Consider the following 23,870-nt stretch of genomic DNA (forward strand, 5'->3'; position numbering starts at 1 on the left):
TAAAAAAAAAAAAAAAAAGACACAGTACAGGAACACAGATGAAGCCACTTCCTGTGAACCTTTTTGCATTTATCACTGTGAAATCATCATTTAAAAAAACAAAAACAGATTATATTCATTTCCAGAGATTTGGCTCATCATGTATATACAGTATATATATTTATATCTATACATTCGGACACAATCACAGTTCTGACAATAACTTTTCAGTTTGTTTCTTCATTTCTTCGACAGTGAGACCAGTTGATTTGAACATTGACGACATTTTAAAAACGACACATCATCTTTAAATCTTTATTTCTGTAAAAGCACGAGGGGGCGTCTCTGATTGAGCCATCTCACCCCAGATCATTTACTTTTAGAAAATGAAGTTTTAAAGAGTAACGGCTGATTAAAAACTCTTCTGTTTGCATTTTCTGAACAGGACGACCAACTGTGTGTTGATTTAAAACGTACAACATCTCAAAAACTAAAACTAAAGAGGCTGAAGCTGAAGCTTTACGATAGTGTCACATGCCTTTTGGGGATTTTCTGGACTGTAGATGAGTTTGTGTGTTTGTGAGTGAAAACATGTGAAGACAGGAGCTTTGTTTGTTTGTTTGTTTGTTTCCAGCAGAACTGATTCAAAGCTGCAGATGACGGTGTTTCCTCTGAGACCAGACAAACAAGTTTGCTACATGACGACTGCTGGAAAAAGTTCAGTACATTTGATTTGATTTTTACCCTGATAAAGCAAAAAAAAAAAGTCTGGTAGTCGGAGTTAAAACAAACGACTTGTGGGTTTGTGAAAACACAGAGAAAAGTGGAACTAACTGTGCAAATAAAGAGGAATTTAGTGAGTGAGGAACAAAACAGACAAACAGGCACAAAAGATTTCAGGCTCCATTAGCAAAAGGCAAAAGGAAAAAAAGACAAAATCATCAAACACAGCTCTTTTTTCTCATCATGCGAGAGGGAAAATGTCTGTTTTATGTTTTATAGCCGCTCGTCTCCTCGTTGGTTTGTGTATCATTGAAACAAAGTGAGGCCTTCAAACAGCGACTAACAGAGGAAGACGATATAATACTATATAATAATAAAAATAAAAAATGTTCTCAGACTGATAGAGAGAAAAGACGTGAGGCAACAAGAGGAGCAGAAGAAGACACGGTGAAGTGTGAGTGTGTTTAGACACAAACTCTGCTGTAAACAAACGAAAAGCTTCTGCACTGACACCTCTGTGGTTTTAGTAACGTGTGGAAAAGTGGAAAAAACAAACTGAAATGTGCTTGTTTCTATGTGAGAAAAAAGTTCCAAAATATGTGATTTAAAACAATATTAAACAGGAAAAAAAAGCAGCAAAATCCTCTCATTTAAGAAACAGGAACCAGTGATTGATCAGCCGTGAAAAGTGTGCGGATTGATTGATTTTACAAAGGTAGTGGTTTGTGGGTAGAAACTCGTTGATGCAGCTGAGTCATGACCGACTTCCTGCTAAGAAAATGCAACAGAAGTTTTTTTTTGTTGTTGTTGATGCATTGATAATTGGTTAATATTGGACCAAACTTTATGTTACAGTTTCAGCAGGTGACTTTAAATCCAACCAGAATCATCTGTGTTTAACATTTTGGTGAAATATTCCCACACACTGTGAATATCTGTGTTAAATATGAAGCTCCAGCTATTCAGCGGTGACAAACTCCAGCTATCGGCTCAATTAAAGCTCACACACCGACACAATAAGTGTAAAAAAAAACAAATTTTCACATTAATCGTTTGTCTTTATGCTCTTATATGTTTCTCAGCTTCATATTTATTGACACAAATACACAACAATCTTCTCATCAAACTTGCAGCAATGAGGTGGGTGAGAATATTCCCCAACGTGTCAAACTGTTCCCTCGCTTTGTGCTGTAAAACAGAGAAGTTGTGATGTTTTTGTGTTTGTCGATCAGAGGAAATCCCCCCCCGTCTGTTCATTTCTCTCTGGGGTTTTTTCCAGCTACAACCGTAGGAGAACAGAGGCTGGTTTTACTGCGTGAATTTCCAACTTCCGGCTGAGTGAAACGCAGCTTTAGTCTTTACTTCGTTCTGAGTTGTTTGGTGGAATGAGACGGAGCGGAGATCCAGACCAACGTCATCCAGCGTCTGACCGAGGCTCTGACATTATGACGCGACCGCAGCGTGGAGACGATGTCAGGCTTCGTATTTAAGAGTGTTTAAGGAAACGACTGAATAAGAACCGAGGGTGTAGTAAATAAGGCTTCATCCAGGAACCACAGCAGATCCACAAATAGTCCGTGGCGAACACGGACGGCTGCTCGGCGTCGGCGGCCGCACGCTGCTGAACGCAGCCTGAAACTGTTCATTTAGTCCTTTTTTTTTTGGCAGGAACAGAACAAAAGTGTTTCCCTCCCATGATGCCTCAGAGAGGAGGAGGAGGAGGAGGAGGAAGAAGAGGAGGAGGAGGAGGAAGAGGAGGAGGTCGGACCACAAGGGTGATGATGTGATTGGTCACAGGCCGGAGGACTGGGCGGGATGGTGCGGTCCGTTCACCTGAGACGGAGGAGAGAGAAGAAGATACCGGAGGGAAAGTTTAATGTCAGTTAAATGTCACCAGACGCAGAAATACAAATGATACCCGGCGTTTTGTACATTTCCACAACAAAAACTCTTACTCTTTTTGGCACAAATACCGTTTTTATTTCACATCATTTCTGCTTTTCTGCGACTGTCATATTTTCAGATTTCCTCTGAATGTTTAGCGTTAAGAGTCTGGAGGACACAGGAAGTGGTTTTAATGTGAAACGTTTCATACATTTATCTCACAGTTTTACTCAGATGCTCTTGGTTTTACTTACTTCACCTCTTTTCTTATCGTACCGTATCTCATCTTATCTCCTTTTATTATGTAAACCCCCTTTTTTATTAATTTTATCTAATTAACTGCATCCTGGTCTCAATTTGTTGTTGGTTTCTCGTGTTGCCTGTGTTGCTGCATCTCTTATGGTTTTATGACAGTTATTATTAGTACTATTAAAAACACATAGGAAGTTCAATGTGTTTCCATGAACAACAAAGAGAGTTTTTGACTAATTAAAACTGAACCAAAACATCAAATTAAAGATATAATCAAAGACTTGTCACTTACACACTTAGTTTATTATATAAATATGGCTCCAGGGGCGGGGTTTAGCTCAGTTGGTAGAGCAGCCGCCCCATGTGTAGAGGCTACCGTCCTCACTGCAGGCGGCCCCGGTTCGAATCCCGTGTCGAGCGGCCCTATCCTGCGTGTCATTCCCCCTCTCTCTCTGCCTCCCGTTTCACTCTCTGAACTGTCCTATCCATTAAAGGCATAAAAGCCCCAAAAATATATACTTTAAAAAAAATTAATATGGCTCCAAGCTTCATGAGGTTTATAATGAGGCCGTGTTTTTCTAATTTAGCCTCATTGGTTTTAATGTTTTGGACCAACTACACTTCAAACTGTCGCCTCCACAACGACCATAAAGTTGTAGACCGTAGAGTTTCATCACAGTTCTACGACTGTTGTGTTCGGCTGCGTTAGCTTTAGCTCCGTGTTGCTAACAAACTGGCTGCTGAGCCCAGACGCCTGTTTCCAATAACGTCCGGGCACGCTGCAGTTGTGTTGAATAAAAAAAAAAAAAAGAGAGTATTTATGAATTTACGGTAACAGTCAACAGAAAACATGTTGTCCCCGACCCCCCACCCCCCAGTGGGCCAGTCAGGAACAAGAAAGTGTCACAGCTGTGACATAATTTATCTCCCACAGGTTGGTAATTTATGACGCCTGAGGGAGGCTTTTAGAGGCACTGGACTTGAACGCATCGTTGTGGCAGATTCCACATAAAAAAGCAATGATAAGTACTAAAAAACATTTGTTTGGAGGGAAACGCCAAACATGAGAAACACGTCTCTGTGCCCGGTTACAGCAGTTAACGGGTCCCAGTGGAAACTCTTGACTAATGCCGTCACGGCACTGATGTAATTATATAAGTTCCTCAAGTTTCTGTTAAACTGCAGCAAAGAAAAGGCTGAAAATTATCACAAGAATGGACAAAATAAAGTTTAAACACGTCTGAATGGAGGGTTTTCTGTAGACTGTAGTTTCATCTTTTCAGAAAAGCTGCAATTAGCAGCACTCAGAGGTAACTCAAGCTCTCCTGTTAATCTCTCACGCTGCGTTCAAGTGTCACAGCTGGTGATGCATTATATCATAGTGGCATCACGTGTGAAGCTCTGAAACATTTAAGCCCTTTATATAAGTTGCCCTTTGTTGCCTTGAGAGGCTTAAACCTTTACAAATACTTGTTCTTTACACGTGACCTTGTTATGTTTAAAAAGGTCACGTGAGAAAATATTTGCTGCTTAATTTTTCCTCCTCTTGAATCAATAAAGAACTGATTAAAAGTGATTAAAAGTCAAACTATAATCGCTGCCTCATGGTTGTTTTTCTTGCCCCCTCCTCAGTTACAGTGTTGAATAACGACCAGAAGTGTTTTTGTAGAACATTATGATGTCACAGTAATGTTGACCTTTGGCCATTTAGATAAAAACTGTTGTTGTTAAAAATTTGTTAAAAAAAAACAAAACAAAAAACTGTTGTTGTTGTTGTTGAAATGTAACTTAAATTATGTCATAATGAAATGTGTAAATTTGCAAATTATGCCCCAAAAACGTGCATTACCAGGTCACAGTGGACTTAACCTTTAGGAACCAAATCCTAATTAATTAAACCCTGAGTTGACAGTGTTCCCGTGTTCATGAGAAAACCTAAATCTTGAAAACAGCGGGGCTGTGGCCGACATGAACGTATGAAGTTTAACCCTTTAAAAGGTTAAAGTTTCAGGTGAAAGTTCAGATAAATAACACACAACACAGACGTCATCTGTTGAGTTCATGTGTAAAACTTGTTGATGTTCACATCCAGCAGTTTTTGAACAACAATATTAATATCTGGCAAAGTAAAAATTGAAATCTTCACTGTGTTTTTGTTCTGTTTTTGGTCTCTACCACCTCTTGATCATTTGAGTTGAATTGACTGAATTCATTTTAAACTTATTTCAATCACCTACGAAGCTTACTGTAATGTTTTTATAACCTTTTCTTTTATAGTTTTTTTTTATTGTTATTCCATGACACATGTTTATGTATCTTTACATGTTTTAAAAGAACGGCACCGAGTTACCCTGGTTTCTACAGGTGATCTATGAAAACAGCTTTAATAACTAACCTATTTTCACATCTGAACAGATGGCAAACAGTGGGTTTTCAGAGATTTACTGATGCTATGACACAAAAAAAAGAGCTGAAACTCACAATAAAGCTTCGTAAAGCAGCAGAGTCAGATAATAATCCTCTGTAGTTTAATCTCTCAGAGTAATATCTCTCACTTATTAATAAAAAATATTGATTACAGTCATCAAATCACCACATCACAGACTCCATACGCCCTGTGTTTTTCCCCAGGTAATCAATAATCAGTGCTTTATCTGTGCACTCAGCTGGTTTTTCCTCCAGTATCAGGCTCCAGTGTTGGTGAACAGTCATTGTTTCCTGGCGTGTGCCCACAGATCGGACTCACAGGTGTCGATAAAATGAACGTTCACACCCTCGTCGTCGACTGGCAGGAGAAACTCTCCGTGTTGAAGCTCGACCAGCACATTATGTTCAAGAACCGATGGCCCAACTCTGCACTAACTAAGACAAAAAAAAAAAAATCCCCGATGAGTCAGCGAAACCTGAGCGGCGACCAATGCATCTTCTACACGAAACACTGACACAAAACTTTATTTAAACTGGGTCAGTGTACGGACAACATACAGTAATCTATTAAACAGTAACTGAGCTCCAGCAGGTTTTGACTCATCAGATGAAACATGAAGCCATTTAACCCTCCTGTTGTCCTCCTGGGTCAAGGAAGGAAGGAAAGAAGGAAGGATGGACGAAGGGAAAGAAGGAAGGAAAGAAGGAAGGGAAAAAGGAAGGAAAGATAGGGAGGAAGGAGGGAACAGATTGGGTCAAAAAGGAAGGAAGAAGTAAGGACGAAAGGAAGGAAGGAAGGAAAGGTGGGAAAAGGATTGTGGGAAAAAGGAAGGACAGAGAGATGGATGGAGGGAACAGATTTGTTCAAGGAAGAAAAGAAGAAGGGAAAAAGAAAGAAAGAAAGATGGCGGGAGGGAGGAAACAGATTTGTTCAAGGAAGGAAGGAAGAAGGGAAAGAAGGAAGGGAAAAAGGAAGGAAAGAAAGATGGAGGGAGGGAGGAAACTGATTTGTTCAAGAAGAAGGAAGGAAGAAGGGGAATAAGGGAGGAAAGAAGGAAGGGAAAAAGGATGGAAAGAAGGATGGAAGGAGGGAACAAATTCGTTCAAGGAAGTAAAGAAGGAGGGAGGAAAGAAGGAAGGGAAAAAGGATGGAAAGAAACATGGAGGGAGGGAAGAGATCAGGTCAATTGGATCAAAAGAGGAAGGAAGAAGTAAGGACAAAGGGAAGGAAGGAAGGAAGGAAGGAAGGAAGGAAAGGAAAAAGGGATTGTGGAAAGAGGGAAGGGAGAAAGGAAGAAAAGAAGGAAGGATGGAGGAAGGGAATAGATTGGAGGGTTAAGTACGAACCCCCTCGTTCTCTTCACACTCTCGGCCTTGAACTCACTCGCTGATTCAAACTGTTAAGTCATATCATCATATTCCTGCCAGATTCCTGCTACACTTAATAATCCTGACAAACTTAATGTGGAAACTGACGGTGAAACCGCTCGAAACCAAATCTGAACCTGTTGCGCAACAATTTCTCGTTGTGTGTCAGAATCCTAAATGGTTTGCTTCAATAAGTGTCAATCACTAGCGTATCCATGACGACACAGGGTCTATAACAGACAAACATCATCTTCTTCAATAACTTTCAGGACACATTTTTACAAATATTTTTCTTTCAAATCTAAATAGAGTTATTTGTGTTACAGAGTTCAAACATCTGTCTTCATTTATCATTATCAATATTATTATTATATTATTTTTTCTTTTCTACTTTCTACAAGTTTTTGTCTCTTTAATTTCGTGGGATTTTAAAAAGACCTGTTGAAATGACAGGGAAGACTTTCTATGAATGGAAAATGTATGATTTATTTATACTTTTAGGTAATATTTTAACGTAACGTATGAGCAGACAACCTCAAGTAAGATAACACACTGAAACCATGAAGAGCTCTAATAGTTTGACTGAAATTGTGAATTAAAGGGTAATTAATAGGGAAGAGATCAGGTCGTGTGAAAAGGTGTTTTGATCCTGATCAAAACACCTTTTCAATCTTTGTAATATTTATGAACTAAGTTTGAACTAAGGAATGTATTATTGAAGGTCGATTGATTGTGATTGATGCTTGACTGTAAATAATTTGTGCAAAAGATAGAATAAAACTAAACTAAAAAAGACAAAAATGAAACTAAAGTTACAGAAGTTAAGTAAACATAACAACAGAAAAGAAAACTTTAGTAAACTTAACAAAACTAAAGAAAACTTTAACAAAAGTAAAGTATAGAAAACTAAAAATGTAATTTAAACAAAACTAAAGACAAAGGAAACTAGACAAAAGTAAGGAGTAAACCCTAACCCTGGACTAAAGTCAACTAAAACTATAGGTGGCACAGTGCCAGCCAGTTATTTGTATCTTCTAATGTACCATGTCCGGCATTGTTGCGCAAGCTGATGTTTGGATCTATCTGATAACTGCATTATTAAGGCCTTAACCTGCCCCATGATGGGATATTGGTTCACATCCAGGCTTCGTAAGCACTGGCACAATAGTTTGTACTGTTTCTTTTAAACCAACAGTGACAAATTACTGTATTTTATATTATTTGTTTGCTTGTATGTCTGCTTTGCTTTGTCTTGTATATTAAGTGTGTATGTGTATGAGAATGGACCACTTTTTCGAGTCCATAATAAAGATTATTATAAACAAAACTAAGGAAATTAGACAAAAGTACAGTAAATTAACCAAAACTAAACGCAAAGTAACACAAGACACTGTATATTATTGTTTTCTCATGTTCCTTTTGAGTAGAAGTGATTATTTACATGTTAATATTTTATTGGTGCATTAAGACTTTTGGACAACATCTTCTCTCTTCACTTTACAAACCCTGACACTGACCTCCAGCCTGACGCTAACTCACTCTAGCAGCACAGAGTCGGCTCCTATATTATGTGAATCTGCACTTTGGTATTTTCAGGAAATATTGTTTTCATTTGCTCATGTGCCGTCCAAATGAATCACCCTGATATATTTCACAGAGACCGGTACGAAATGACAGAACACGTTTATTCCCGGTCTGAATAAACTGCAGCAGACAACACCGACAATCCTCTCAACTTTCCTTCTCGTGCTGCTTTCGCCTTCATGTTCACGTTCACGTGTCAGCGCCGCGGCAGAAAAACCATCTCACAGAACCTCAAACGAGTCCGGACTGAAGAATCCAAACCTCTGGGTCCGGATCCAAGAGACTCAACAAGTTAAAGGGATAGTTCACCCAAAATTCAAATTCCACTCACTATCTACTCACCCTCATGTCGACTAAGGGCTGGGAGAAGTTTCAGAGTCCTCCGTGCCTTCTCTGAGTTACATTATATTTGTCCATATAATGGTTGTGAATGGTGCTCACTTTTCTTCGTCCAAAAAGACACACCAAAAAACATCCAAAAACATTCCTCCACACAGCTCGTCTGTAATGTCCCTCTTGTATTGAAGCCCCGACATGAGAAATTGTTCCGCCGGTCAGTGCAAATCACAGGAAGAGCAGTGAACTGAGACACTGGGAGCTTCCACCACAAACAAGCTTAAAATATATACTTATTTAATTTTTTTCCGAACAATTTCTCATGTTGGGGCTTCAATACAAGAGGGACATTACAGACGAGCAGTATGGAGGTATTTGGATGTTTTTTGGTGTGTCTTTTTGGACAAAGAAAAGTGAGGCCCCTTCGCAACCGTCATATGGACATGCAGTGCTGCATGGACCCCCCCGTAACTCAGAGAAGCCCACGGAGGACTCTGAAACTTCTCCCAGCCCTTAGTCCACATGAGGGGGAGGAGATAATGAGTGAAATTGAATTGTATTTGGGTGAACTATCCCTTTAAAACCTTTTTCAACCGTCCAGCACCAAGTGAAGATGCAGCAAATCACAAATGATTAAGTTTCTTCTCTCTTCGGCTCCTCGGTTCACCACAGGTCAGCGTCGGAGAATAAAGCGGCTTCAACAGGAAACCGTTCACACGCTGCATCAAAGCCTTCGACACCAATGACTTCACTGAATTATCTTCACATCAGAGCGCAGCGCATTTCAAAGGGGGAAATCAGCGCAACAGCAGCGTCCTGCACAATGTCACTTTCATTGAGTTTGTTGGCTCAACTGATTAATAGGTGCCGTTTCTTTACACGCACATGTTAAAAACAGGTCAATTAGCTGATTGTTGCCCCCTTCTCTGGTTCACATAACCCACACACACACATACACACATATCTAATGCAGATCAACAGACATGCAGATTTTTCTCACTCAATCTCTGTTCTGCAACAATAAAAAACACAAATAGAGTGTAAACAGATTAAAGTGTCTGTGTTCGTGGTATGCAAGGACACGGCGACATCAGTTTACAGTGGATTTCCATTAAAACGCAATAATAAGGGCCTGAAAAACAGATGTAGGAATCACACGATGGCGTGTAAGGCGAAACACACACCCGCCGTTGGTTGCCACCTGCAAAATGTAAGACGAAAAAGAAAAGAAGCTACAGGCAGAAAAACACTTGGACTATATATATTTTTATTATTACTAACTTATTTATTCATTTTTAATTGATTTATATTTCTTACTACCTGCCAACTTAGATATTTATGCTTCTTTTTTGATCTTATTAGTCTATTTTTTTTTTTTCTTCTTGAGTATTACTACCGTTATTATTATTATTAGTTTTTTTTTTATCTATTCATTCATTCATTTATTCACTTGTTTATTTATCCTCTTTTTCTCTTCCTTTTCTCTTTCTCAACCCATTTTTTTTTCCTCTTTCCTTTTGTTTGTCTTTTCTTACTTTTAACTTTTACTTTTAACTGTGTCCATCTGCTGGGGCTGGGTGCCCGAGAGATGCGGGGGGGGGGGGGGTTGGTATCTGTTTTGGGAATATGCTGAATTTATATCTGTAATTAGACACACTATTGTTTTTCTAATACGAAAATTCAATAAACAAATTGTTAAAAAAGAAAGAAAAGAAAAACACTTGGACATCAAACGGAGGTCAGTCCAGGACTTTAAGTTTCAGACGTCAGAGACTTTAAAGCTGCAGATTCTTCAAGCTGAAAAACGTAGGATAATTTGTCTCACATGTCAGATGTTCTTCAGACATAAGTCAAAGGTTTTGGCGCAGAAGACCACGACTGACTCTGTGACAACATCCAGCAGCGTTTATTGACAGTTCATGATTTTAACTTGGCCGAACCCACAGGAAAGTTTCAGTGTAGTGAGAACAAGACCCACAGGTGGTGACTGGAGAGAAATTGGTGCGTTGAACTCCTGTTTGATGTTGATAATAGTTCAAATGAAACAGATATATTCATTTATGTTCAAGATGTAGAAATTAAACAAATAAAATCCCAAATGTCACATCAGCTCGACACAAAAACACAACGAAGAAGAAGAAAACTTTGGAAAATGACTCAACGTTTGGAGGAAAGATTGTGTGAGTTGGTGAGAAATTATAAATATTAGTATGTTACATTGAAAATGTACATATCTATTTTGATCTGTTGAGGAAGTGTTGATAAGTCTTTAATTGTTGTAATGAAACCTTTTGTTTTCTCTGGTGTTGTTGTGTTAGTGGATGAAGTTTAACACAAGTTCATTGTCCAGAATGAATTGTTCTTGATGGGAAAAGTGGGATGGATGGATAGTGAGATTACTGTCTCCTCAATGATTTTAATGTGTGTACCTACAGTACAGTAGCAACATCACAGTTTCATTATTTTATTATTTTAAGTCTTGTTAATTCCCAGGTGTCATTGAAATATGATTGAGTGTTTTATAGATGTAATGACTTTTAAGAGCCTGGAGAGTTAAACCTCCATCGAGGTAATGTGACACCTGTACAACAGCCTGACGGACCAAAGGGAAAACTTCCATGATTTTGGGAATGAATGGGGAAATGCTGTGTTTTTCCTTTATTTAAATTGGAAAGACTCAAACCCTTGGCTGCTGCAGTTCTGACTCCTCGTACATACTGTACAATATCTCATTTTTGTTTGTTTATCATTTACTGTGATATGCCATTTTCTTATTTCATTTTACCTTATATTGTTTATATTATTTCACACTATTTTGGTGTACACTGGTTTTTCAAACTGTCAAAACCCCAAGAAGGCTCGTAGCTCTCAGGGAGACACACTAATGAATTTGCCTGGGGCGCGCTCTTGCGTTCACGCGTGTGAACGTCAAAGCACAATACAGGACTGTTTAGGTTGTAAAAACGTCCTAAATTACGTTGTTTCCAGTAAACTCTGGACTATATCCCTTCAGGACACTTGGATTGCAGCGGACGAGCAGTATGGAGGAATATTACAAGGTTTTGTGTAGTTTTTGTGTCTCATATAAGGATTTTGTTGGACTACGAACCCCCCTCCCGGGTCTCCAGTTGTACTTTAAGGGATAAAAAACTACTCCGGAGTATTCATCAGCGTGAGGGTGTGTCAATAATGAATTTCATTTTTTGGTGAACTATTCCTTTAATTCTAGATGGCACATGCTTACACCAGCATGTCTGTGAGTGTGTGATGGATGTCTCCATCCACACGTCCTGGGTGGGACGGTGCTTACCCGGGTGTCGTACTCCAGGACGAATGGAGGGATGTCGATCTGTTCGGGTTTGATGCAGGTGAAGAGCTGGTGCAGGTTGTCTAGGTAACGGACTTTGTCCTTCATCCCCGACACGCTGAAGGTGGTGAAGAACCACGTGGAGAACTGGACGTGGCGTTAGTAAAGTGATGAATCAGAGAGAGAGAGAGAGAGAAAGAGGAACTCATCAGTTATAGATGCTGTTTGATCTTACTACGACGAACAAAGACGAAACCGAACACACAACTTTTCTGAAGCAAACAACAGAAAGCAGATTACAACTAATGAGGATTTAATTATCCCCACAGGAACGTTTCATCAAAGATCTGTAACTCCAGTCAGCAATAAAAAAAAAAAACTGACATAAACCAGAAAACACTTCAGAAAAAAAAAAAAACTACAGATTTGTTATTTCAAAACAGAAAAATATTTACAAGTGTTGACTTTGCATCTGGATCAGGATTAGCATCTAAATCGAGAGCGTGATGGACATTCATACACACATTTCTGGATAATAGTCTCACCTTGGGAATGTCAGGCCTCGGTCCAAAGCACAAAAGTGTCCAAGTTCAAAATACCGAGTGAGTGAGTCTCATGATTACTGAGCCTTTAAAATGATAATGTTGCTGGAGCAGGAAACTGTGATTTTCGGGAATTAAGTTCTGTTGTAAAACCGTGCCATGTCTTTAACAGTCAGGGCAGGTTACAGTGTCGAGTCAAAACGACGCCGGCCAAGTGCAGTGAAACGAGACAAGATGTTTTTTTTTTGTTTTTTTTAAAGAGATGAATGAGTTCTTTCTGTTTCTTTCAAGGGCATAAAAAGATATTTGGCAAAAATTGGTGAAAGGTTTTACAGAAAGTTTCCATGTAACTGAAAACGGCGGAACAAACGAGCAGCGTTCACTAATGGATTCATGTTTTAAAGCTTAAAAGACGACAGGTGACAATTTACACAGTTACACTGAACAGGAAGTGGCTAACTGGTTAGCATGCTAACGTCAGTACAAGGACAGAAACATCTGCTAATGCTAATGTTAGCGATGGAGAAATAGCTAAACTTTCTTTCTTTTTCTTACTTTCTTTCTTTCTTTCCTTCTTTCTCATTTTCCTCCTTCCTTTTCTACTTCCTTCTTTATTTCCTTCTTTCATTTCCTCTTGTCCTTCCTTTCTTTCCCCCTTCTTACCCTTGCCTCCCTTCCTCCTTTATATCCTCCTCCCTTCCATCTTTCCATTCCTTTCCTCCTTCTTTTCCTTCCTTCCTCCCTTCCCTCCTTTCTTTCCTCTCCTTCTTTTTCTCATTTTCTTCCTTCCTTTTCTACTTCCTCCTTCTTTCATTTCCTCCTGTCCATCCTTCCCTCCTTCCTCTTGTCTCCCTTCCTCCTTTATATCCCCCTCCATCTTTCTGTCCCTTTCCTCCTTCTTTTCCTCCCTTCCTTCCTTTACTCTTTCTTCTCCTTCTTTTTCTCATTTTCTTCCTTCCCTTTCTACTTCCTCCTCTATTTCCCCCTTTCTTCTTTTATTTCCCCCTGTTCTTCCTTCCCTCCTTGCTTTCTTTTCCCCTTCTTTCCCTCACCTCCTTTCCTCCTTCATATCATCCTCCTTTCCATCTTAACATCCATTTCCTCCTTCTCTTCCTCCCTTCCTTCCTTTCCTCTTTCCTCTCCTTTTTTTCTCATTTTCTTCCTTCATTTTCTACTTCCTCCTTTCTTCTTTCATTTCCTCCTGTCCATCCTTCCCTTCTTCCCCCCGCCTCCTTTCCTCCTTCATATCCTCCTCCTTTCCATCTATCCATCCCTTTCCTCCTTCTTTTCCTCCCTCCCTTTTTTCCTTTCTTTCCTCGTTTCTTCTCCTTCTTTCCCTCCCTGCTTTCTGTCTTCATTTCCTCCTTATCTTCTTCACTTCCTCCTTTCCGTCTTCTTTTTTTTTCATATATTATGCTATAAGGTCTTTTTATTCTTACATTTATTTTGTATTTATATGTTTAGATTTACTTTATTTACTCATATATGGTTAGATTTACTTTATTTATAATTATATACTTTATAATAACTTTATCTCTAGGCGTCGATAAATTAATAACTCACAGCCGGAGTCATGAGTTGAAACCCACAGTGAAGTGAATATAGAGAACCACATTGACACTCGTATAATCCACAGCTCTACTTTCACTCTCACTACAACATGAACTGAGACGTTAATTTCTGGAGCTTGTTGACAGACGTGTAGTTACACACCGATATCACTGAACACACAAACACCAGGCGGTTGAATAAAAGACGACGTATAGTCTCACCTTCGAGCGAAATGTTGGATGTACGTAGTAAAACGCCTTTAAGTTCTTCTTAAACCTGCAAAACATAAAACAAAAAGGAGCTCAGTGAGAAACACACACACACACACACACACACACACACACACACACACACACACACACACACAGGGGAAGAAGAAACTGCTGTGTGCAGGTATGTTTCTTCTGCTGATTAAAGGGATAGTTCAACATTTTGTCAAATTGGCCCATTGCCATAATCCCTATAGTCATAGCAGTAGGTTTGTTACCTTTAATTGTCGGTGCAAGCTATTTTTAGAACGGTGGAGCAGAGCCGTGAGCTGCTCAGAGCTACGCTACGGAGGCTCATTATGGGATTTCTTGGTTTCCCTAATCAAACTCATCAAATACACAATCCAACAACTCCACAACGCTCTGGTGGACAAGTTGTGAGCTGCACATTCACCACGCTATGAGATAATAACACAACGTTACCACACAGAGTTGTTTTAGAGGCAAATGCAGAGACTGTTGATGAAAAACTGCCCCTGAAGGCAACGTGCATCAGCAGTTTTGCATGTATTTCCCTCTAAAACAACTCTGTGTGGTAACGTTGTGTTATCATCTCATAGCGTGGTGAATGTGCAGGTCACAACTTGTCCACCAGAGCGTTGTGGAGTTGTTGGATTGTGTATTTGATGAGTTTGATGAGGGAAACCAAGAAATCCCATTAGCCTCCGTGGCGTAGCTCTGAGCAGCTTGCGGCTCTGCTCCGCCGTTCTAAAAATATGGCAGGATTAGGACTGGGCCAATTTGTCAAAATGTTGAACTATCCCTTTAACACAACTAAACATAGCCTAATTTTTCTGGATTTTAAAGGGCATTTGTTTTTTTTAATTTCCAATAATTCCAGTAAAAACACAGAAAACAACCATTAATTGACCTATAACACGTTGCACAGCAGCAGACCTACTCAAATAGCAGCCCAGGGGGCCACATGGCGCCCAGAACCAACCTCCGACTGACCCGGCCCGTGGTTCGGCAAGAAACACAGAGAAAACCCAATGTTTTTAGTGGTGGGGGAAACCGGAGTACCCCGAGGAAACCCACACAGACACGGGGAGAACATGCAAACTCCACACAGAAAGGGAAAGGGGACAAAATGTTTATTATTATTCATAAGGGAAGTGAGTTATTCCTAATCCTCAGTAGTATTTTGATATTTTTCTTTTTACATACTTTGAGGTGTAGCTTAGAAATGAGCAAAATGTTTATTTTTATTCCAAAAGTGGAATCAAGTGTTGCTTCTACCTCAGTTTCTGTTCAGCTTAAGTTTAAGTTTTTTATTTCATTGTTTTTATACTCATTTTGATGTGCCACTGTCACATGTGACTGAATTTTAAAGGGAAACGATGAATAATCTTTCTCTTCTTTTTTTCCCCCTTTTCAATGCCACTGACCACCAGCCACTGAAAATGTCTGGCCTACATATACAGTAGTTCCTGGTTGGAAAATCTGTCCCGACTGCTGAATTTGTAATTGACCAGTCCTGCTGCGTAGTATCTTATTCCTCTGTGCCACTGCCACCAGTTCATCTGTATGAGGGATGTCACATTATTAAATTGTGTATCTGCTTCTCTGTGACTTCACCTGCACATCAGTCTTGCTGCTTCATGCTCAGATCATTGAGCTGATGCAATAATATCAATATCTTTGCACCATCATTGAGTAAAATGTCGTAAACTTCGCTTCAACTTCAAGATTCATGAGAAGAAGGTTTTTATTCTTGCTCTCTTCGGCCTATTTTGACTTTTTGCTTCATTTGCCGGTGAAAATGAATTTGTCTCCAGCTGCATTGTTCTTCTAAATAACTCCATGTGATGACTTCCTGTTTGAGTCGCATACGTTGTCGTGCTGCATATAACTGGCACCAACAAAAAGCAACAAATGTCCGTTTATTTCATTAGGTAGGAAATGATTTTGCTTTTGCTTTTTCAGATAAAACACATATTTCTTGTTTTAAAGGTCTGCCTTCACCCAGGCATGAATGTGCTTCAAGCTAAACACTAAAGAGAAGACGGAGGAATCTGAAAATATTAAGGACAGACTAACTAACTCATTGTTTCGGTTTGCATTGCATGCGCTGGCTTCGGATAACACCGGTCCGTCTCCATCAAACACAGCAAACGTTAAAAGCTTCCAGTCGAATCCCTGCTGCGCCACATTGTTCAGATACAGAAGAGAATGGCCTTTTATTCCTCAGACAAACATGAGAGAGAAGAGAAGAGATGAAAAACAACTTGTTGGCCACGTCTGGGAGTTATGATCGATGTTAGGAAGAAGTGAGGTGTGAAAATCAAACACATCTCAGACACAAAGGTGGCACATAAAGTCAGAAATGGACTGAACGCCGTCCAAACTCACAGGTGATTTAATCCAAAAATCACTTCTTAATTCATTTGATTGAAGCAGAAGCAGCTCTGAACTCGGGCATCAAATGCAACGCGATGTCAGAGGATCCAACAATCACTTCACGCTGCCATTATTCATCTCCCATTAGACTTCTAGCTGGATAGGTGTGAGCGTCTCTGTTTGTTCTGTCTGTAGTTTCATCCAGTTAGATCTCAACAACTGTTAAATGGATCACTGTGGAAATTGTTTAAGGAGTTAAATGGTCCCTGCAGGATTTATTTTTAATCCTGTGAGGTTTTGAGGTTTTTCTGACTTTTCCTCCAGTGCCACCTCGACGTCACTGCCGACAACACTCGTCCAACATTTTAACTGTTGACAAGATATTGTAAGAAGTCAGTAACAGGAGGATCTACTTTACAGTCAGTACGTCTACATGCAACGGACGGGAACGTGTCCTCCTCCTCAACACCAGGTGGCGACTATGCGTTGTTCCAGCGGGTTAATACAGCCCCTTTTCCGGTTGACCGATTAGCCATTTTCGAACAACAGCAAGATGGTTAATCGTACGGCTTTGTTCATCTCGTACGTAACGTGCGTATTACTTATAGTGCAGGTAAGGTGCCACGCAGTCTGTCAAACTGTTAAATCAGAGTTTGGGCTCTAAGTAGACCCTAGGGTTCATGTACAGACTGAGCACTGGGTGTTGTGTTGTAATGTTGGATTTATGTTGTGAATGGAGTTAGGAGGTAGTTTGTGTTTTTTCTTTAAATGTGACTTTTGAGGGTAACATTTATGCTTTTTGTAAATGTATGTTTCTTGTATTTTGTTATTATTTGTGTGAAACTTGGACGTCATGGGACGCAAAACAAATTTCAGAGTGATCTGACAATAAAGTATAATCTTATCTTATCTTATCTTATCTTATCCCTCGTGGTCATGGTGGTTTCAAGAGGCAGACAAGAACGCCGTAACGCTACAACAACAGCTTCTGCGACCGGCTTTCTTGGATGTTTTTGTTCTGGGGTCTTACGTTAGCACGGGGGGTGTGGAGCAGGCACACAAGCGTTGTCCAGTTTAACTCTGATTAAGGCGTATACATGCCGGAGAATTGAATTCCAATTGCATTATCTGGGTGTCTTAATCGGAGTTGGAGAACTCAGATATTAGTCTGACTAACGTGTTAACATGCACTCAGTTGTCCAGTTATAGTCGGATTAATTTAATAGTAAATAAATAAATTCATAATTCGGTTTTCTCAAGTATCTGCACCAACATCAGATCAGATTGTCAATTATGTGCAAAAGATCTCTCTTCAGTGTTCAACAGAAAACGATTCTGCACACCATCCTAATGTCTTGACCTCTCCAGAACGTCATCAGAGGAACCTGGAGCCAAGACGTTTGAATGTGTGAATATCTTGCACATAATACATCTCTAACTGCTCATTTTAAGCGCTTCAAACCCCCAAACGGCCTGCGAAGGAAACTCCGTTCTGCCACTTGTCTCCATGATCTCACACTCTGAGCTCGTGGTGGCGCGAGACGTGAGAATCAAATTCAACTTGTAAATTGAGAAGCTTCACCTTCAGACAAAACTCTTTTCACCACAACGGCTCGACGGTTCGTTGCAGCCAAATCCACAGATGGTTTCACCACTCCGCCTGTCAATCTCCTCCTGCATGTTGTTAACTCTCACGAATGGAAAAAGACCCAGAGACACTTTCGATTTTGTGTTCAACCTGCAGGGAGTAACACAAACCATTATCTGGCAAATTACCACACCGACCCTCATCACAGCCACTTCGCCTCTGGCTGCAGACCGTCCCAGCTGGAGGTCGTCGTGCAAATGAAGCAATAAAAAACCCACTGGCAAAACGCACAGATGCAATCCTGAGGTCACTAAACCGGCACAAACCGGTTGATAGAAGACAGTGATTCCCTAACAACCCGGTCCAAATCCTTCATCCCTCTGTTTTGAAGATGGGAATCCCGATCCGTGTTTTTTTTTTTTTTAAACTGTGGAGCTGCTGCAGCTTGAGGGTGAATCTCTGACACAAACAAACAAAGTCAACAAAACAGTAATTAAACCATAAACAAATGTCTGCAGTTGTGTTCAGGTTTCAGTCTGTGAATAGCGGTGGTAGTGCAGACCTGGCTGTTCAATTCATGGCAGCACACCGACAATAACCCACTGCATTTGCAACAGTTGGCATTTGTCATACTACACACACACACAAAAACAAACACACACACACGGCTCATATAATACAAAACAGTCGGCCAACAGCAGCTGGAACTTGATCTTGTAGTTGACAAACTAACTCGGTAGTACTAAACCATGACGTTGGATCCTGAGGGGACAAAAAGAAAAAACAACAATAATCAACCACACACCGGCTCATCTGTGTCCTGGGGAAAGTAATCAATCTCCCCCCACTTTAGCCTGACAGCTTTGGAAACTCTTTTGTGTTCATGTTTGGCTTTCAGTCTGCTGGTTGGGTTGTGTGGAGCCAAAAAATCGCGACGGGCAGCCAATCTATAGCTCAGTGGACTGAACATGGCAGACATGCCAGGCTGAGACTATGGGCCGTGGATGCCGCCAAGCCAGAAGAGCAGAGAAGTGAAACTGAGACATAAAAAAAAACAAAAAAAAACTTCTAAATCAATCACACATCCTGACTCAATAAATAGAAACTGTAAGACTTGAATAACATTTACAGATGAAAGCTGCGTTCAGATGAAATTGAATACTCAAAACATGAAACACATGAAACTCGGGAACAGAACTTTTGTCCCTCGCAGACGAGAATAAGCAGAAACAGCAAAGACCAGAGGGGACTCTCACTGAGGACACCAGGCCCCAACAACACTGAAGCATCCTCCTCCTTTATATAAAACCAACGACTGAAAAACCTGAGAAAGAAATGTATCACAGGTTCAAGAGGAGAGACGAGTGGCTCATGAAAACATACAGAGGGTTAAAGGTTTGTGTTGGTTCAGAGGGTTAAAGTTAAGGTTGATACAGGTCTTAGTTTGATTTATGTTGACACATTAAAGCAGATATCAGTGGAATGTTTTTGTTAATATAAGTCCTAAATAGTCCTATTTTCCGTCAGCAATCACTTACATGAAGTATTTCAGCCTAAACACGAGTCTCTCCGTCACTCTGCTCTGCTGTAACCCGAGGAGAAAATTTTCCTTGTGGGATACAAGTGTTATCCAATGAGGGGAGAGAACGGCATGAAGGGCTGTGTGTGCAGCCAAGGGATGCGCGTGAATGTGGTGACGTAGCACGAGGACCAATTGATGCCTGACAAGGGCGGGGGCTGCTAACTCATGGTGCGTTCAAGGAAACTCGTACTTTGTGTTTTTCCTTCCTGTGAAGTCATACCAGTTCGATCTGGTACGAGTTCACGGGTCGGAAGTTACGAGTGGCCGTTATAGGAAACTTTCACAGACAACAGGACGGTAAAAACACGAGCTACGGGTTACCTGGAACGCTACCAAGTCGTAGTTGTGACTTGAAGCTGTAACTTACAGTTTCAAAAGCCTGCCTTGAACACAGCATTAGCCGAAACGGCCGTGCCGCTGTTATCTGCTTTAAGGTTACCTAGAAAACAGAAAATGATTTTTAGATTCTTTTTTGAGATTTAGGACTACCAATCCTCAGTCACTGCTAGTGTACATGACGAAGCTTTTCTTTCTTTCTTTCTTTCTTTCTTTCTTTCTTTCTTTCTTTAAGTATAGTATTTATCTGTCCATCCAGACACGTATCTATCCAAGTATGTATCTATCTGTTCATCCATCCATCCATCCATCCATCCATCCAGGTGTCTAAGTATCCATCTATAAGTATCCAAGTATCTATCTAGCTAAGTATCAAAGTATCTACATGTCTACATATCCATCCATCAATCCATCCATCCATCCATCCATCCAGGTGTCTATGTATCCATCTGTAAGTAACTAAGTATCAAAGTATCCAAGTAAGTATTTATCTGTCCATCCAAACACGTATCTATCCGAGTATCTATCTGTCCATCCATGTATCCATCCATCCAGGTGTCTAAGTATCCATCTACTGTGTAAGTATCAAAGTATCTATCTAGCTAAGCATCTACGTAAGTATCAAAGTATCTACATATCCATCCATCTATCCATCCAAGTATCTATCTATCTGTCCATCTATGTATCCATCCATCCAGGTGTCTACATGCATGTATCCATCTATAAGTAACTAAGTATCCAAGTAAGTATGTATCTATTTGTCCGTCTATGTATCCATCCATCCATCAGGTGTCTAAGTATCCATCATCTATAAGTATCTAAGTATCTATCTAAGTATCAAAGTATCTATCTACATATCCACATATCTACATATCCACATATCCATCCATCCATCCATCCATAGCAAAGCTGAAACTCTGCAGAGAGCCAGTGCAGCTTTAAATAACTCTGACATTTTAGAGTTAATTATCTTTTCGCCCTGAGCTGCAGCTCTCTGTGATAAATCAGCAAACTGTGCTGTTGGTGCTGCACGGCCACTGTGTGTGAGGCTGAATGGGATTTCCCTGCTCTGGTGACAGGAAGCTGAAATGACATAGTCGGCTCTACCCGAACCCTTTCATTCATCAGTGTGAGGTTAAAATACACCTGTTCCTCTTAGTCATACATATACACCCCTTCAGGAAAAGTAACGACTAAACTCTTCTTTAACTCTTAAATGGAGTTTCCAGACATGAGTTAAGCTAAGAAACTAAGGTATGGTGAAACCAACCGGATGACCAGTCACAGGATGTAACGAACAGAAGAACACGCACGGGCTAAAAGATGCAGATCACTACGTGGAGTTTCCCCACTGACAAAACTTTGTTCAGTTGTGGTTTCCAAAAACTAGAAAGAGACAAGAACAAGAAACGTTTAACAAAAACCACGAGGCCTCAGGTTCCTCCGAGAGGTTTTCCCTCAAGTACTTTCCAAAAGCTGTGACAGTGTTTTCTATGTTGTAATTTCTGCTTTGTGTGTTTATGTTGTAGGATGCTAAACATACATCTTCAGTATAGACAACGGGATAATTGTTCATATTAGTGAGTCAATTGACCAAAACAACGACCAGACGGATTATAAACAAGCCAACAATTTAAAGCAGATTATTTACAGTATACAGTGTGTAGAGCTTTAAATGTTTTTGTTAACAGTGTGGTATGAACCATGCTACCCCAAGGAATTGGCTAACTCTGTTTGAAATGTTACTTTATATAAAGTGTGTCCAAGCAAATCTCCATCAGTACAATAAATAGTTTGTTTATTGTGACAGTTTGTATAAATTAAATTCAACCTTTATTTATGTACAGCCCACCCATGACATGATAAACAAGTTTAGTCAATTAAATTCTTCCATATGTAATTGTTTTTAAAGAAATATTATGTATTCTTCTTCTATGTTAAATATATTCTAAATAAATTCTACAGACGGAAATTTGCTTGGACACACTTTACACCTTTATATGTCATCATTTTAACATTAATCCCTCGACAGGCATCACAATGTTGTGTCAAACGCTTTTGATCTGTTCTTCAATTGGAGGGTTAGCTCAAGTTTCTGGGTCTGGAAAATGCTTGTTGTATGTAACATAAAGGCTAAAACTTTGAGATGAATCTAGTAAAATGAATAAACATCGCAAAGTATAAAGATGATACCAGGCCAATTAATATTTTTTCCATGTTGTTATATTATGCTTTTACTTACTAAATGCTGCTACATGTCTTCTATCCAAATGGACAGTTTTTCTCTGGGCTACAATGCTGAAATACATTATAGTATTTCCATCAACAAAGGAATTATAACTTTTATAAAATATAATATAATATTAAAATATTATGTATTTATTCAAATGATGATACTGGTTATCTTAAGATCATTGAGTTCATCAGTAGTTTTATACATTACAATTTCTTCAAAGCCAGAAATTTAACACAGTCTGAGCGATCAGGTCAATTTGGTATTGACAATACTTGACATTATTGGCTGCGTCGAGGCGGTGGGGGGCAAATCACATTCTGGCTCGGTCCGGCTCTGGCGCTGTGTAAACATCAGAGCTGAACTAGGATGTCAGTGTGTGAACAGTGACTCACAAACAGGCTGTTTGGGTTTTTAACTCAACTTTGTTTTCTCCTCTAAATCGACCCTAACCTGCGGGTTTGTCCCAGTCCGTCTGATCGTCTGTTCGGTTGCTGGACGTCCTCGGGTTTTTTCCATGACGACAGCGTTGCTTCAGATGAGAAAATGCACCTCAAGCCATCGTTTCAACCACATTTTCCTACCACTCAGTTTGTCATCTTCAGTATCTTTGAAACATTTCAGGCCCTCAACCGGAGCTTCGAGTCGGTTCAAACAAAGCTGGACTGCACCAGGCGGAACAATGAAACCATCAGCGAGTCCCGACGCTTCAAGAGCACAGCCATCACTCTGGGTAACGCAGCACCGCGATGGCCGTGCGGACCTGCAAACAACTCTGGTTTTCATTTGGAGGATGTGGCTCCTATTTGGTGTGATGAAACTATTCATCTATGGAGAACCTCGCAGCAGACTGCAAACAAAGAGATGCAATGTTCGACCAGTATTTATCCCAGATTCAACATCTGACTCCATGTGTAGAGTTTCTGATGTAATAACATTGTGTTGTGATAACAGACATCCTCCCTCCAGCGTGTCCCACAGCCTCTCCTATGTTTCTGAGCAGAATCTGATTCAGATCCAGGTCTGAAGTCTGGACTGCATTTCTAATCTTTTTTAAAAATCTGTTTAAGAGTGAATGGTATCGCTATGCCGTATTTATCAACAAGATACTAGCTTTAATTTCATGTGTGTAAGTCTCAACTGACTGGGCTTGTGTGGACCCAAATAGACGCTCATTCTTCAGCTTCCACACTTTCACACACTCTCTATAATGTCTAACAGGGGGTTTTTCCTCAGAAAAGGCCGCGCCGCTCGTTCAGAACAAGGGTCTGCTCTCAAAGCTTTCAACCCCGCTCTGATAAAGGATGAGTTACAGCCAATAAATCACCCCAAGAGCTCGCTCCAAGTTTGGATTTCCTGTTCCAAATATGGCCTCCAGATTTCCAAAACCCGCAGCGAAACAAAAGCATTTCACAGCACGTTCTGCTTTTCCAAAACCTCCAAAACGCTGTAACCTTGGCGGTGTCACGCCGTCCGTCGCATGAGCGATGTATCTGAACTCCACCGGCAGTTTGCAGCAGACGTCAGCTTGGTCGCTCGCTCTGACGGTCGGTCAGCCGGTCGGAGGAG

At 40.2% G+C, this 23,870-nt stretch overlaps 1 protein-coding gene across 1 annotated transcript in view; it reads right to left on the reverse strand.

Moving 5' to 3' along the window:
- Positions 1 to 525: 525 nt before the first annotated feature.
- The window catches only part of gdap2 (ganglioside induced differentiation associated protein 2), a 53,025-nt gene continuing 29,680 nt past the window's right edge, over positions 526 to 23,870 (reverse strand). Inside the window, exons 12-14 of the mRNA XM_085766050.1 lie at positions 14,175 to 14,229; positions 11,864 to 12,007; positions 526 to 2,535 (exon numbers count right to left, since the gene is read on the reverse strand). Coding sequence (XP_085622176.1) covers positions 2,494 to 2,535; positions 11,864 to 12,007; positions 14,175 to 14,229 — 241 coding nt within the window. The 3' untranslated portion in view covers positions 526 to 2,493. The remainder of the gene's footprint in view (positions 2,536 to 11,863; positions 12,008 to 14,174; positions 14,230 to 23,870) is intronic.

Source organism: Trachurus japonicus, chromosome 21 (genome assembly GCF_045865225.1).
Source record: "Trachurus japonicus isolate A0001 chromosome 21, Traja_1.0".
In the NCBI taxonomy this organism is placed as follows: domain Eukaryota; kingdom Metazoa; phylum Chordata; class Actinopteri; order Carangiformes; family Carangidae; genus Trachurus; species Trachurus japonicus.